Raw genomic sequence first — 16,653 nt, 5'->3', positions numbered from 1 at the left:
GAGTGGGGGAGTTGTACTACTGGTTAATGAGGGAGGTCACTTCGGAGGGCTCATACAGTGAGGCAATATGGGGTAGAGCTCAGGAATAGGAAGGGTGTAGTCACAATGTTGGAAGTTTACTATCGGCCGCCCAACAGCCAGCGGGATATAGAAGAACAGATATGTAGGCAGATTTTGGCAAGATGTAAAAGTGACAGGGTTGTTGTGGTGGGAAATTTTAACTTCCCCTATATTGACTGGGACTCACTTCGTAGTAGGGGCGTGGATGGGCAGAGTTTGTAAGGAGCATCCAGGAGGGCTTCTTGAAACAGCATGTAGATAGTCCAACTAGGGAAGGGACTGTACTGGACCTGGTATTGGGGAGCAGTTCGGGAACAGTAATCACAATTCAGAAAGCTTTGCGGTACTAATGGATAAAGGTAAGTGTTGTCCTCAAGTGAAGGTACTAAATTAGGGGAAGGCTAATTACAGCAATATTAGGCAGGAGCTGAAGAATGTAGATTGGGGGCAGAGTTTGAGGGCACATCAAAATCTGGCATGTGGGAGGCTTTCAAGTGTAAGTTGATAGGGATTCAGGACCGGCACATTCCCGTAACGATGAAGGATAAGTATGGCAAGTTTTGGGGACCTTGGATAACGAGAGATATTGTGAGCCTAGTCAAAGAGAAAAAGGAAGCATTTGTCAAGGCTAGGAGGCTGGGAACACACGAAACAAGAAAAGTAGAAAGAAACTTAAGCAAGGAATAAGGAAGGCTAAAAGGAGTCACAAAAAGTAATTGGCCAACAGGATTAAGGAAAATCCCAAGGCTTTTATACATATATAAAGAGCAAGAGGGTAGCCAGGGAGAGGGTTGGCCCACTCAAGGACAGGGGAGGGAGTCTATGCGTGGAGCCTGAGGAAATGGGCGAGGTATTTAATGAGTACTTTGCGTCAATATTCACCAAAGAGAAGGTGGATGATGAGTCTGGGGAAGGGTTTGTAGATAGTTTGAATCATGTTGAGATCAAAAAGGAGGAAGTATTGGGGTTCTTGAGAAACATTAAGATAGACAAGTCCCCAGGGCTGATGGGATATACCCCAGAATACTGAAAGAGGCAAGGGAGGAAATGGCTGGGGCCTTGAGAGAAGTCTTTGTATCCTCACTGGCTACAGGGAGGTTCCCAGAGGATTGGAGAATAGCTAGTGTTGTTCCTTTGTTTAAGAAGGGTAGCAAGAATAATCCAGGTAATTACAGGCCGGTGAGCCTTACGTCAGTGGTAGAGAAATTATTGGAGAGGATTCTTCGAGACAGGATTGACTCCCACTTGGAAATGAGTGACGTATTAACGAGAGGCAACATGGTTTTGTGAAGGGGATGTCGTGTTTCACGAGCTTGATTGAGTTTTTCGAGGAAGTGATGAAGATGATTGATGAGGGCAGGGCAGTGGATGTTGTCTACATGGACTTCAGTAAGGCCTTTGAAAAGGTCCCTCATGGCAGACTGGTGCAGAAGGTGAGGTTGCATGGGATCAGAGGTGAGCTGGCAAGGTGGATACAGAACTGGCTTGGTCATGGAACACAGAGGATAGCAGTGGACGGGTGCATTTCTGAATGGAGGGCTGCGACAAATGGCGTTCCTCAGGGATCAGTGCGAGGACCTTTGCTGTTTGTAGTATATATAAATGATTTGGAGGAAAATGTAATCGGTTTAATTAGTAAATTTGTGGATGACACAAAGGTTGGTGGATTTGCGGATAGCGATGAGGACTGTCAGAGGATACAGCAGTATATAGGTCGGTTGGAGACTTGGGCGGAGAGATGGCAGATGGAGTTTAATCCGGACAAATGTGAGGTAATGCATTTTGGAAGATCTAATACAGATAGGAAATGTACAGTAAATGGCAAAACCCTTAAGAGTATCGATAGGCAGAGGGATCTGGGTGTACAGGTACGCAGGTCACAAAGTGGCAACGCAGATGGAGAAGGTAGTCAAGAAGGCATGCGGCATGCTTGCCTTCATCGGCCGGGGCATTGAGTTTAAAAATGAACAAGTCATGTTGTCATGGCAAACAGGTAGGGAGGTCATGGAACCTTTACAGATTAAAGGGGAGGAGGCAAATCAGAGTGGATAAATCCCCAGGACCAGACAGGGTATTCCCACGGACCTTGAGGGAAGCTAGTGTTGAACTTGCAGGGGCCCTGGCAGACATATTTAAAATGTCAGTATTCACGGGGGAGGTACCGGATGATTGGGGGGTGGCTCATGTTGTTCCGTTGTTTAAAAAAGGCTCCAAAAGAAATCCAGGAAATTATAGGCCAGTAAGTTTGACGTCGGTGGTGGGCAAGTTATTGGAAGGTGTAATAAGGGATAGGATCTACAAATATTTGGATAGACAGGGACTTATTAGGGAGAGTCAACATGGCTTTGTGCGTGGTAGGTCATGTTTGACCAATCTATTAGAGTTTTTCGAGGAGGTTACCAGGAAAGTGGATGAAGGGAAGGCGGTGGATGTTGTCTACCTGGATTTCAGCAAGGCCTTTGACAAGGTCCCTCATGGGAGGTTAGTTAGGAAGGTTCAGTCGCTAGGTATACATGGGGAGGTAGTAAATTGGATTAGACACTGGCTCAATGGAAGAAGCCAGAGAGTGGTTGTGGAGGATTGCTTCTCTGAGTGGAGGCCTGTGACTAGTGGTGTGCCGCAGGGATCGGTGTTGGGTCCATTGTTGTTTGTCATCTATATCAATGATCTGGATGATAATGTGGTCAATTGGATCAGCAAGTTTGCTGATGATACAAAGATTGGAGGTGTAGTGGACAGTGAGGAAGGTTTTCAAAGCTTGCAGAGGGATTTGGACCAACTAGACAAATGGGCTAAAAAATGGCAAATGGAATTTAACGCAGACAAGTGTGAGATATTGCACATTGGAAGGACAAACCAAAGTAGAACGTACAGGGTAAATGGTAGGACTCTGAAGAGTGCAGTTGAACAGAGGGATCTTGGAATACAGGTACAGAATTCCCTAAAAGTGACGTCACAGGTGGATAGGGTCGTAAAGAGTGCCTTTGGTACATTGGCCTTTATAAATCGGAGTATCGAGTATAAAAGTTGGAGTGTTATGGTAAGGTTATATAAGGCATTGCCGAATTTGGAGTATTGTGTACAGTTTTGGTCACCTAGTTATAGGAAGGATGTAAATAAGGTTGAAAGAGTGCAGAGAAGATTCACAAGGATGTTGCCGGGACTTGAGAAGCTGAGTTACAGAGAGAGATTGAATAGGTTGGGACTTTATTCCCTGGAGCGTAGAAGATTGAGGGGAGATTTGATAGAGGTGTATAAGATTTTGATGGGTATAGATAGAGTGAATGCAAGCAGACTTTTTCCGCTGAGGCTAGGGGAGAAAAAAACCAGAGGGCATGGGTTAAGGGTGAAAGGAGAAAAGTTTAAAGGGAATATTAGTGGGGGCTTCTTCACGCAGAGAGTGGTGGGAGTGTGGAATGCGCTGCCGGATAAAGTGGTAAATGCGGAGTCACTTTTAACATTTAAGAAAATCTTGGACGGGTTCATGGATGAGAGGGGTGTGGAGGGATATGGTCCAAGTGTAGGTTAGTGGGACTAGGCAAAAAATGGTTTGGCACAGACAAGAAGGGCCAAAAGGCCTGTTTCTGAGCTGTAATTTTCTATGGTTCTATGTTGCAGTTTTATAGAACCTTAGTTAGGCCGCACTTGGAATATAGTGTTCAATTCTGGTCGCCACACTACCAGATAGATGTGGAGGCTTTGGAGAGGGTACAGAAAAGATTTACCAGGATGTCGCCTGGTATGGAGGGCATTAGCTATGAGGCGGGTTGGAGAAACGTGGTTTATTCTCACTGGAACGATGGAGTTGAGGAACAACCCAATAGAAGTCTACAAGATTATGAGGTGCATGGACAGAGTGGATGGTCAGAAGCTTTTTCCCAGGGTGGAAGAGTCAATTACTAGGGGGCATAGAGGTTTAAGGTGCGAGGGGCAAGGTTTAAAGGAGATGTACGAGGTAAATCTTTTGCACAGAGGGTGGTGGCTGCTGGGGGAGTTAGTGGAAGCAGATATGATAATGACTTTTAAGGAGCGTCTTGACAAATACAAGAATAGGATGGGAATGGAGCGATATGGTCCCCAGAAGGGTAGGGGGTTTTAGTTAAGTCGGGCAGCATGGTCGGTGCAGACTTGGAGGACCAAAGGGCCTGTTCCTGTGCTGTAATATTCTTTGAACTTGCCTCAACCACTTTCTCTGGCAGTTCATTCCAGATACGCATCACCCCCTGCATGAAGAAGTTGCCCCTCAGGTTCCTTTTAAGTCTTTCCCCTCTCACCTTAAATCTATGCCCTCTAGTTTTCAATTCCCCTTCCCTGGGAAAAAGACTGTGTGTTCATCCTATCTGTGCCCCTCATGATTTTATACACTTCAATAAGATCACCCTTCATTCTCCGACATTCCAAGGAATAAAGCCCTTGCCTGGCCAACTGCTCCGTATAACTCAGGCAATCGTATCCTTCCAGTATGTACAGGATTCTGAAAGCGCTTGACAAGGGTGGAACCTAATAGGTTGTTTCCTCCGGCTGGGAGTACAGAACATAAGGGCTGTGTAATGTCCTGATGATTGCAGTGTTCATTGTGATTCACAACAGCTCAGGTAATGGGCTGGATTTTCCTGGAGGAGGTGGGTAGGTAGAGTTGGGAAATGGATGCAGCATGCTACATAGAGAGTAAGCAATCCCATAACCAACTGATCAAATCCAATCAATGATCGTCTCCTTTAAAAAGGTCCCCATCTATATTTTTGTTTCAGAAAACGGGTGTAGAATGGGGTCACGCCTGTTGCCTCCAGAGGTGGGCCTGAAGTAATAACAAAAGCAGGTGGATAGCCGGGTCAGCAGAGTAGAAACACCATTTTTGATTTATTGGGACATGGCCCAGTTTTAATGATAATCGTTAGACCCTCAAACTGTTACCTCTCACCCCACGGTATGGGCGACACAGTGGCACAGTGGTTAGCGCTGCTGCCTCAGCGCCAGGGACCCAGGTTCGATTCGCAGCTTGGGTCACTGTCTGTGCAGAGTCTGCACATTCTCCCCGTGTCTGCGTGGGTTTTCTCCGGATGCTCCGGTTTCCTCCCACAGTCCAAAAGACGTGCTGGTCAGTTGCATTGGCCATGCTAAATTCTCCCTCAGTGTACCCGAACACTCCCGCTGGAGTGTGGCGACTAAGGGATTTTCACAGTAACATCATTGCAGTGTTAATGTAAGTTTACTTGTGATACTAATAAATAAACTAAAAAAACTTTAAAAAACCTCACTCTCACCAAACACACGGCCCTTTCATGTGTCCTCCATGATTCCTCACTCCTATGTCCACTCATTGCTCCCTCATATTGTACTCGCCACTTATTATTCCTTCCCCTCCCCGGTTTTCCCTCTCACAAAATTACACGAGAAGAATTATACCAACAACCAATTTAGGATTATCAGTCAGGCTCACAACATTGCTCACTTAATGCTCACCGTAAGCTACATAAATTCATATACAGGGATCTGTCTTCTGCAGGTAAAAGGAATACATCCAGGCATTGCAACTTGTTTAAATTAAACAAACGTATGTGGGACAGTGACTTTCTTGTGCATTCTCCATGGCAACAACTCAACAGAGCTGACTTGTTTACGAATCAGCATCCTTTTCTCTGCAGGATGAAAATCATTGTTCCCTCTGAAATTTGGCATCTGTCCTGATAAATGCAAGATGTAAAACTTCAAATGCATTTCTCTTTCTCAGCAACATTCTAAAAATGTCCTGAAGTGTTCATTCTGTTTTAAAAAAAACAAGCAAACATCCACTTCACTAACCACATTGAAGAAGGCTAATCCTTTAATAGCATCTTAAAACTGTCAGTTAAAGGTTTACACAGCCCCAGTGGTTCTGTAGCTTTTGAAACTTAGACAAATGTTCTAAGTGGGCTCAGCTGTAATAACAAATCTTGCAAAATGTAAACAATGGAGTAAATTGTTGAGACGAGATGGTCCTTTTTCTAAGCTACACTAGATGTCCTGTCAGTAAAAGCAGTGCAGAAATAAGTGTCTATTTTACTTCTCTCTCAGTGGAAGCTGTTAAAGGTTTATTTCAATTTAAAAGGGCTTTGGGTCTTTAAATCAGTTCAGATTATTGCACTAAAAAAACTTCAGCATTGTTTTCATTGGTTTTGAATGCAGAGGAGCATTTTTATCCCAATCTGGAAAATAGGCTAATGCATATTGTGATGACCTTTAACCCAGAAGCACTACAGTAAGGAAAACGTAATTTATTTTAAATGTCTGTGGAATCTGCAATCATTTTTTAAAATGCTTGAAAGAAACTTTGAAGAGTTTGTATCAATTGTAAAGGAATCAACTGCAATTTTATTGTATCATAAAAAGTAGTGGTCCATGTGACCTGGCAACTCTTGACTTGGAGTTACTCCTATTGCAGGCGTACATCGTTACTGCGAATTAATAGTTTTTGGTACACAGTTGCCTAATGTTGTCTATTGAGTGGGAAGGTCAGGTTAGTGGTAAGTCCTGTGGGTCAGCTTATTATATGATAAGCTAGGTGATAGAAGTTTAGAACCAATGTAGTATTATTGGAAATCCAGTGACATATATTATATGACTACTGTTTTAAAAATGATGTTCGTGCATGAAAGCTATTTCTCATGATAACCTTAATTTAAACAAAACTACAAAAATGGTGCTTTTGAAGTGTTTTAATGTAAGCTTCCAAAGACAGGATTTTCATACCTTCCCAAATTATAACTTTTGAATTTTGTTCAATGACATTGAACAAACTGAAGAAAATAACAACACATATTTTACATTTTAGTACATTACCCTTATTTTTCATTTTGATTTTCTGAGTAGTCGTCTTCTTTCAAAAGCATTTTGTTTTCATTTATTGTAAAGGAAAAGTACATGTCCCTAACATAGAGTTAACTCACCATAGTATTGATCTATTTTGTTCACCTTGTTTTCTCACCTTGATAAGATGTCAGTAGCAGGATATAGAAGTATTAGCATCGAATAACTATTAATATATAGCCCACCATATGGTGCATCATCTAAAGCAAATCAAAACACTTTATCATAGTTATAGACACTTACATTATTACTGTAAACTATAGTGACAAAACTTCCATTGATAACACAATTGGACCCTAAACAGACACAGTGTGAGCACAATATGCAAAATAGGGAGCTTTCTCATGTAACTGAGATCAAATTTTATTAATCCCTGACAAAATTGTTTAAATCGCTGAATTGAATAAGTATAAAACTCTCAGTATGTGCTCTGTTAAAATGTGTGGTATTGCAGAGTTTTTTTTTGAGCAGATTATCCAGAACAGAAGTGCTTTTAAACATAATTAATAAAATTGCCATCATTGTTATAACAATTTGTAGTCATTTCAATTTAATTCTGAAAATTTGCATCATTGTTTGCAGAATATATTAAATAATACAGAGCCTATAGGAAAAAACCCATGCTCTTCAATTATCAGAATCGTAATTAGCTGAAATTTAGCAGATAATCATCGTGCCTTTAATGTGGTTGTTACTGGTAACATAGAGATTTTACCAACATAGAGATTTTAGATATATTCATTAAAATATTGGGGCATGTCTATACATGTTACTAATTTAAATTGTGTTTTGATTCATTTTATGTTCATTGTCTTATCATTTTTTAAATTTACTTTATGTTTTCTCATGAAAAGAATTCATCTGCACTAACAAAGATTCCTACCTCAAAATTATCTTCCCTCCTCCCTGAAAGACCCAATTCTACTTGTTCTGCTGCTAGAAAAGCCTTTATTGACCTAGATTATTATCCCACACGACCCTCATCTGCTGGCCCTAGGGACTCATTGACTGAGCAACCCATAAGAAAGGTAAGATGAAGAAATGGTCCATGACAGGTGGTCTTGTTTCTTACATTTTTGAATTTCAACTTGGAATAAAAATTACAATAATGGTAATTTCATTATTGTTGTATAATTATCTGTTATGGTTAAAAAGAGGGTGAAATATTTAGCTTTTTGCATGTTCGGTATTCATCCAGTTGTTAAAACTGCACACATCATTTTTGCTGATTGTTAATCTCGTGTTGCTGCTGACCATTAATTAAGATGACAAAAGTTTCCTTGAAATCTTGCCTGATATTTTAACTCTGGCGTGCATTTAATGTAACAGATTCCCTCATTGGGGAAGATTCTATTAACTAATGAAGGAAAATTTTTATATGAAGTGAACAGTGGTGTATAGGTGCACAAAGATATCCAATCATTACAAAGAAAACAAAACAGTACATTAATGCTGGGAGAAATTTAGGAAACATTTTATTTTCTTCATAAAATTGCTCTATTTTCTCATTCAACCATAACAGTCTTATCAGATCAGACAGGTAATCTACTGACCTAAAGATTTGCTACTGGTGATATGGCAAGTAAAATGATATGAATTCACATCTGCATTCTTTTGTCCACTTGTCAATGCTGATACCTTTTGGTATATTTTGGATGGATCAGTACCTCTGCTAAACTGATGCATGTTTGCAAACATTACAAAACTTGGAAGCATTGAGAACTGTGGGGAGGATAATGTAGAATTCCAAGAGGTCATAGACAGGTTGGTGGAATCGGCGGAGGAGGGGCAGGTGAACGTTAATGTATAGAAGTCTGAAGTGATTTGTTTTGGTAGGAAGAACACGAAAAGACCATACAAAATAATGGGTACAATTCTAAAGAGGATGCAGGAACAGAGGGATCCAGGTGGGGGTATGTGCAGAAATCATTTGAGGTACAGGATTGGTTGAGGAGTGGTGAATAAAGCATGCTAGGCTTTATTAATAGGGCATAGAGTTAAAAAATCAAAGCAGTTATATTAAACGTGTATAGAACACTGGCTCAGCCTCGGCTGAAGTTGTGTGTCCAGTTCTGGGCACCATACTTTAAGAAATATGTGAAGGCACGAGAGAGAGTGCAAAAAAGATTCACAAGAATGGTCTCAGGAATGAAGAACTTCAACTGTGTGTATAGATTGGAGAAGTTGGGACTGTTTTCTTTGGAGAAGGTTGAAAGAAGATTTGACAGAGGTATTCAAAATCATGAGGGGTCTGGACAGTGTAAAAAAAGGCAGATTGCTCTTACGAGAGCCAGCACAGACAAGTCAGGTAGAATGGCTGTGACAATTCTGTGATAGAAATCTACTAAGTATTCGTTCAAGAATATCTGCAACAGTATTGTTTATTATTTTTGTGAAAAATGTAACATTTGTATTGTGCACGTTTTGATCAAACTAAACCACTAAATCTGTTTTGTGGTTTTGCAATGCCGGTTTTTGAGAAACTCTCATTGGGTCCCTTATTGAATACCAATAACATCACTCTTCCAATAAACTAATGGTGAAACGTGATAATTGCAATTTTTTTCAGTACTGTGCAGAGACTTTTTGTTTACTGCTGTATTGCAGATTTCTCTGCAAACTATGAGCCTTAATTCTCCATAAATACATGATATGGCTGGGCAATATTTAGTGGCTGTTATATCTCAGGAGCCAATAATAGAATACATTACCTTACGCATATGATGCTAGTATCAATAATTAATGCTAAACTGACATGAAACTATCTAAGTTCATGTGAGAGTTCAGACAGTACTGCATGGCGCTGAATAGTGATATTCTCCCCTTATACTTTTAGATCCAGGTCCCTGCAGCTGCAAGTGAGCTTTCAGAAATTTACTGTGGAGTTTTCCAGTTACGCCTTACCAGTGAGCTTTAAAACCTGCTGGAACTAAGAAGGCTCATGACACCCTAAAATCACAAAATATTACAGGCTGAGGGTGGTGGTGGGTTTTTTTTTGCGGGGGGGGCTGGGGTGAGGGTGGTGTTGCTTGCAGAGTAATTATTTATTCTTGGAGGAAAAGCTGAATGTTTAATTTCTCTTTAATTGAGCAGTTTTACATTTAATTTTCAAATGCATAGATGTTTGTTTCTGATTCAGATCACTATTATTGAAAGAAGCTAATAGCACAATTTGCTCTCGGTAGGATGCTGCGATGAGGAGCCCAGAGAAGCGTTCTGCCCTACCCAGACCTTCTTCGATCCTGTCCACTCGCCGGGCTCCACCAGAAGAAAAAGATGCACATTTTATTCCTGCTACAAGCCCAGTTTATCCTGCACCAAGACGACCAACAAGTAAGTTTTTGAGTTGAATTTTGAAACCTTAAGAATAAACTCTTTTTAACAGTATGCCCCATAATAGAGAGCTTTCGAAACATGAGATGCAAGTATTATACAGGAAAACCATAAAACATTACCGGTGTATTTGCCATGTGTGCACTTTGTACTAATTAATCAATGATTTATGGCATGCAACATGCAAAGTATTTTTAATACACTTGTATGTAGGTAATTCATGTCAAGGAAAACTAAAAATAGTGGTATTTAATTTTCAAGATCTAACCAGAATATAATGTTTATCTCCTTGCATAGTCATTTGGATATTTATGGTTATTCAAGCTTTTAATAATGATGCAAATACAAAAGTATAAAATATCATCATAGAAACCCTACAGTGCAGAAGGAGGCCATTCGGCCCATCGAGTCTGCACCAACCACAATCCCACCCACATATTTACCCGCTAATCCCTCTAACTACGCATCTCAGGGACAATTTTTAACCTAGCCAATCAACCTAACCCGCACATCTTTGGACTGTGGGAGGAAACCGGAGCACCCGGAGGAAACCCACGCAGACACGAGGAGAATGTGCAAACTCCACACAGACAGTGATCCGAGCCGGGAATCGAACCCGGGACCCTGGAGCTGTGAAGCAGCAGTGCTAACCACTGTGCTACCGTGCCGCCGGGAAATATTACTATTTGCTAAATGTTGCTTAAAAATGGGTTTTCATGTTGGTGTGATTTCATCAGTAGAATGTGCTAATCTTTAGCTTAGCTATGGTGGAATTTGATCATTGCAATAGCAAATCAAGTTCAAATTAAGTCAGAATATTTGACTGCAAAACACATTTTTAAAGTGATTTAGGGGACACACAGACTTCAATATTTACATTGATGGATATGAGGGTGAATTTTGGAAGGGAGGAGTTGCGGTTGGGCACAAGGTTGAATTGAACAGTAGAATCTCATTATCATTTTTAGACCAGTTTTCCACCTAGCAGCTGACCAGTAGCCTGCCAGAAACCAGGTGGCAGGATCATGCAACTAGGGACGCTTGGGGATGGAACCCAGCAATTTGGTGGGGGGAGAGGGGGAAGGTAGGTGATTGGGGTGGAGAAGAGAGGACATTCTGGTGGGTGGGAAATAGGAGGAGGATTGGAGACCACGACAGGATGCAGGAAGGGTTAAAAAGAATACCTTGCTGCCCTCCTACCCCACATGGAGTTTCTGGGAAAGGCACTTTCCTTGTGGAATCAGCAGTTCATTTGAAATTTTAATATACCTTTTCCCATCCATTGTGGCAGTTAATATCAATGCTATATCAAGGCATAAGACTATGAGGGCCTTATTAACATGAATATTCGACTTCAGTGAAACCTCACTGACATGTACCTTGGTGGCACGTTGAAAATCCTGGATTCGGACTGGCCCATGTATGATTTTTAAAGTAGGTAAAAGTATTTAATTTTTTTAATTCATTCACGGGATGTGGGTGTTGCTGGTTGGACCAGTATTTATTGCCCGTCCCTAACTGCTCTCCGTTTCGGAGCATTTGAGAGTCAACTACACACATTGCTGTGGATCTGGAGCCACATGTAGGCCAGACCAGGTAAGGATGGCAGATTACCTTCCCTAAAGGACATTGGTGAACCAGATGGGTTTCTACGATAATCAACAGTAGTTTCATGATCATTATTAAACCTTTAATTCCAGATTTTGAATTCAAATTCCACCATCTGCCGTGGTGGAATTTGAACCCGGGTCCCCAGATCTTGCCCTGGTCTAGTGACAATTTACCAGTCTAGTGACAATACCACTATGCCACTGCCTGCCACCTTTTGCTTTCAGTAATTGCTGTTTTTTAAGCTGTGTGTTTTTTATTGCATCATAGCCTGGTATTTTTAGACTTTCAGTTCCTCCCCCAAATTTATTATCCATGTCAGAGATCATTGCCTAGAAGCGGCTATGATGCTTTTATTATCCAACAGTGCCTGAAATTTTGAAGAGGACAAAACAGCAGGTGGGATGGTCCTGGAGAGACGAGGCCTAATTTCTGTATTGATGGTTGCTCTCCTCACTGAGAAGCCCCTTAACAACCTTGGGATGGAAGCCTCACAATCTGTTTGGTCTCCATCATTTCCAGTCGACTGTCTTGCTTTTTAGCTTGAGCTTGTATGCAAAAGGACAGTGATTATTATTACGAGGATGATAAAGTTTCCATCTAAGAACCACATCATGTTTGATGGTTTCAAAGAAAATGTGTTTAACAGTTGAGGCCCTTTTCTTGCTGCTGCTGATGACCAACTTCTTCCTCATTTGTAACCAGGTATGAAAGTTCCAAGTAATTGCATTGGTTTACTCTAGAGCTTCTTTCCATCTAGCATTTTTGCTTTTCTTGTTTGGGGGGTCTTAAGCCCCAGGTATGACTATACTAATCCAGTACATTCCCTGCAGCAGGACTTCCACCTCTTCAGCATCAAAACGAACAGAGTTGTCCATATGTTTCTGCTAAATCGCGATGAACAATTATTTATTTCTCTTCAATATTGACAGGCCAATTTAACTACAATCTATACAAAATTCTTTCACGTTAGGTTTTATATCATAGAAACCCTACAGTGCAGAAGGAGGCCATTCGGCCCATCGAGTCTGCACCAACCACAATCCCACCCAGGCCCTACCCCCACATATTTTACCCGCTAATCCCTCTAACCTACGCATCCCAGGACTCTAAGGGACAATTTTTAACCTAGCCAATCATCCTAACCCGCACATCTTTGGACTGTGGGAGGAAACCGGAGCACCCGGAGGAAACCCACGCAGACACGAGGAGAATGTGCAAACTCTACACAGACAGTGACCCGAGCCGGGAATCGAACCCGGGACCCTGGAGCTGTGAAGCAGCAGTGCTAACCACTGTGCTCCTTCAATTAAAACTCTCTGACCGTGATCTTACCATTGCCGATGGGCAGGGCGAGCCGGTAAGAGTGTGAGAGCGGGAAAATTAGGTTCGCACCCAATTTTTTGACTCTCACGATCTTACCTGCATCAGATATCTGGCGAGATCAGCTTCGTGCGCGATCGGCCACGGAGCCCTGCTATCAGAGCACAGAAACCTGCACATGCGCAATTGTGCCCTCTGCCGCTATCAGCCAGCTTTCTGGTGATTTAGGCCCCACCCACTCCCCCTACTGGCGGATTTCAAGTTTTGCCTGATTTCTTTTGCCAGAGTCAGGTAAGATTCGATTTTTAAGTTGCCCAAAAAAAAGAGGTGAATTTCTCCTGTTTTCATGCTTGTTTGGTACTTTTTTGGTAAGATTGCCCCCTCTGTTTCGATGTGCCAATAGCTTATTCAAATCAGGCAAAGGAATTTTTGTAAAATTTTTTGTGACAACCTCCTAAACAGCAGATAATTATTTTGTGAATTTGCCTAATGTTGTACCTGAATAATGTCAGAAAGCCATTGCACTAACCCAATGAACCTCTTCTGGGTTGACATGGTGATTTTCCATCTAGGAAAAGCCCTGTGTGTAAAATCAAGACTTCGGTTTTAGCGGCCACCAATTGTTCAGGAGTCAACTCACATCAATGATAATTAGACCATCATTGATCTCAATTAGAGAAATAGACGCATACAAAATGATTTGCAGAAGTTACTGCAGGCTAGAGTGCAGGCGTGATTTATTTTTTGTTTCAACTACTCCAAGACTATTATCAGGTAGATTTCATGGCCCAGATTCAAACATTTTGCAGAGTCAACAGCTTTTGCTATTTTTAAAATGTTAATTTTTCAAGATGTTTATATGCATTATAAACAATTTGAGGCATATAACCTGGATTGTACAGAAACAAAGATGTATGTGAAGCACATCATTTCAGGTCACACAAATGCATACAAAGCATTTTTACAGTTTTAAAAAAAACACCGATTTATATTTAATCAGCACCTTTAACATAATAAAAATCCCAAAGAGCTTCACATGAGCATTATGAAACAAGGTATGACACTGAGCCAAATAGGCAATTTTATAGACTAGATGAATAAATGTTTGGTCAAGAAAGTAGGTTTTAAACGATGTCTTAAAAGGCAGAGAAATGTAGGGAATATGGGTGAGTAAAATCTGGATTGCTCAAGCAGCCAACACATGGGATGGCCTATAAAAGCGTAGAATTAAAACCTGATAATGAATGTTAGTTTTGTTTTTGTAATATGAGTTCCTTTAAATACCTATGTTGTTTTGAATTTTACTGTAAGCAGTTGCCATGAAGTCAGAGTAGGCTCAAACTAGTGCTAAACTGAATAGTACTACTCTAGTTCCTGCACTCTTATAGAGCTAGAACATATTAATCTGATTTTCACTCATTGATATTGAATTTTGTTAGGGGTAAAACGGTAGGTAATACAGTTCAGAGACATGATTCAGTATATCATTGTTGCCATGTATTAAGATTTATTGTGACCCTCCAATTTATATTTAAATGATGGTGCTATTTCCAGTAAATTAATGGATACTTAATTTGAATTAACTGAAAAAGTATATTGTACGTTAAACATATTTTTAACACAATGTTTGTGTCTTTTTTACTTTAGTTCAAAAAATGTATTGCAAATAACACATGGTACACATCTTACAAGCGTAAAGACCATTTTCATCAAAATATTTTGAAAATCTAATACTTTTTTTTCACTGGCTTACCTCAAATGAATATCCTTATCCATACCCTGTGTATCTCCTCTGTCTCCCCTGCAGCTATAAGGACTGAACCAAGAAATGATCAAAGGAGCCAAGGAATGACCAGATCACGAGGACATACTAGTACAGGTAGCCTGCAGTCAATGGTGGCTCTGCTCCTATTGAATGCTTCATAAAATTTATTAACCATTTTCTGCATGACAAAGTTGATGTAGCTCAAGTGGAACATTTGGAATAATGATTAGATGGATAATAAAAGTTCAAATTTGGCAAAGCATGGGAAGACTTTCAATAATTGAGCCACAAATATCTTGTGGACTAAAAGTGTTTTTCTATTTCAAGCTATATGTGGGAGTGGAAAATGCTTATTCAATTAATCAGACAATGTTCCAAAATAAATTCTGTTGCATTATGAGTTACAAACCTATATACATAAATATTATCCAGCATATGTAAAAGAATGAAGCAAAGATATGATCTGATTTGATTTGTCACATGTATTTGGATACAGTGAAAAGTATTGTTTCTTGCGCACGAGACAGACAAAATATACCATTCATAGAGTACATTGGGGAGAAGGAAAGGAGAGGGTACAGAATGTAGTGTTAGGTATATATAAAAATATTTGGGTATATATAAAGACTATACTATTTCCTTAAATAAAAAAAACATTTTATATATGTTTAAAGGATCTGAATCAACTCGCACCAGGTCAGCAAGAAGTGGCACTGCCACACCATCAACTCCTGGATCAACTGCAGTCACACCTGGCACACCTCCCAGCTATTCCCGCACGCCAGGTACCAGGACCCCTCGCACACCCGGCACTCCCGGTACACACAAATCTCCCATTCTTGTACCCACAGAACGGAAAGTGGCAATTATCCGCACTCCTCCAAAATCTCCCCTTACTCCAAAGCAGCTCCGAGTGATCAACCAACCAATGCCAGATCTGAAAAATATCAAATCGAAAATTGGATCTATTGACAACCTAAAGCATCAACCCAGAGGAGGGCAGGTATGAGCCGAGAATATTACTTCCATAAAGCTGTGTCATTTGATAGAAATTATGGCAGTATCCATACAAAGCTTTATTTGAAAAAAAGTATATCAGAATATGAACTTTAAATTGACAACACTACATTGTTTCTATTTCTAATATCTGTATCCTTTAATTTTAAATAGTTGTACATTATAATATTAGTACTGGACTCACCATTACATATCTAGATATGAGATGGGGGAAGAGGTTGAACTGGAATTGAACTTTTGAGTTTTGAAGCTGAACGTGTAGCTTAAGACCCTCATGATAAGTAAAACAAAGGGACCTCGTAATTTGCTGCAGTTTAATTTAGTGTTGCAATGCCTTGGTTTAAAATTGTGACTTCTTTAAGTGCATGACACATGGAGATTCTGCAGTCAGTCAGTATTGCAACACTATAGTTCATGGAATGTAATTAACATGTAATAAAATAAGTAGCCACATAGAGAAGCAATATTTTGGAACCTTAGAAGAAATCAAAATAGTTCCTTAATATTTGTTACTTTTCTAAAATCTGCATGGATGAGAGGAGACAAGAAGTTGTGGGTGAAAATTAAGCGTAAGCTAGCCCAATATGGAGGTACAAAAGAGAACCTATGGATAAGTGGCAGATTTGTATGGCTCCCAACTTTTTGTTTTATTGTTTGAGAAATTAATATCCTGCTTTGTGAGGTGGATACAAGGGCTGCTT

At 40.4% G+C, this 16,653-nt stretch overlaps 1 protein-coding gene across 1 annotated transcript in view; it reads left to right on the top strand.

The window, feature by feature from the left end:
* Window positions 1–16,653, top strand: part of LOC144503408 (microtubule-associated protein 2-like) — a 358,193-nt gene that overhangs the window by 328,051 nt on the left and 13,489 nt on the right. Inside the window, exons 15-18 of the mRNA XM_078227719.1 lie at window positions 7,761–7,934; window positions 10,092–10,239; window positions 14,978–15,049; window positions 15,610–15,938. Coding sequence (XP_078083845.1) covers window positions 7,761–7,934; window positions 10,092–10,239; window positions 14,978–15,049; window positions 15,610–15,938 — 723 coding nt within the window. The remainder of the gene's footprint in view (window positions 1–7,760; window positions 7,935–10,091; window positions 10,240–14,977; window positions 15,050–15,609; window positions 15,939–16,653) is intronic.

Source organism: Mustelus asterias, chromosome 14 (genome assembly GCF_964213995.1).
Source record: "Mustelus asterias chromosome 14, sMusAst1.hap1.1, whole genome shotgun sequence".
In the NCBI taxonomy this organism is placed as follows: Eukaryota; Metazoa; Chordata; class Chondrichthyes; order Carcharhiniformes; family Triakidae; genus Mustelus; species Mustelus asterias.
The sequence above is the reverse complement of the archived record's forward strand: the minus strand, read 5'-3'. Positions and strand labels throughout refer to the sequence as shown.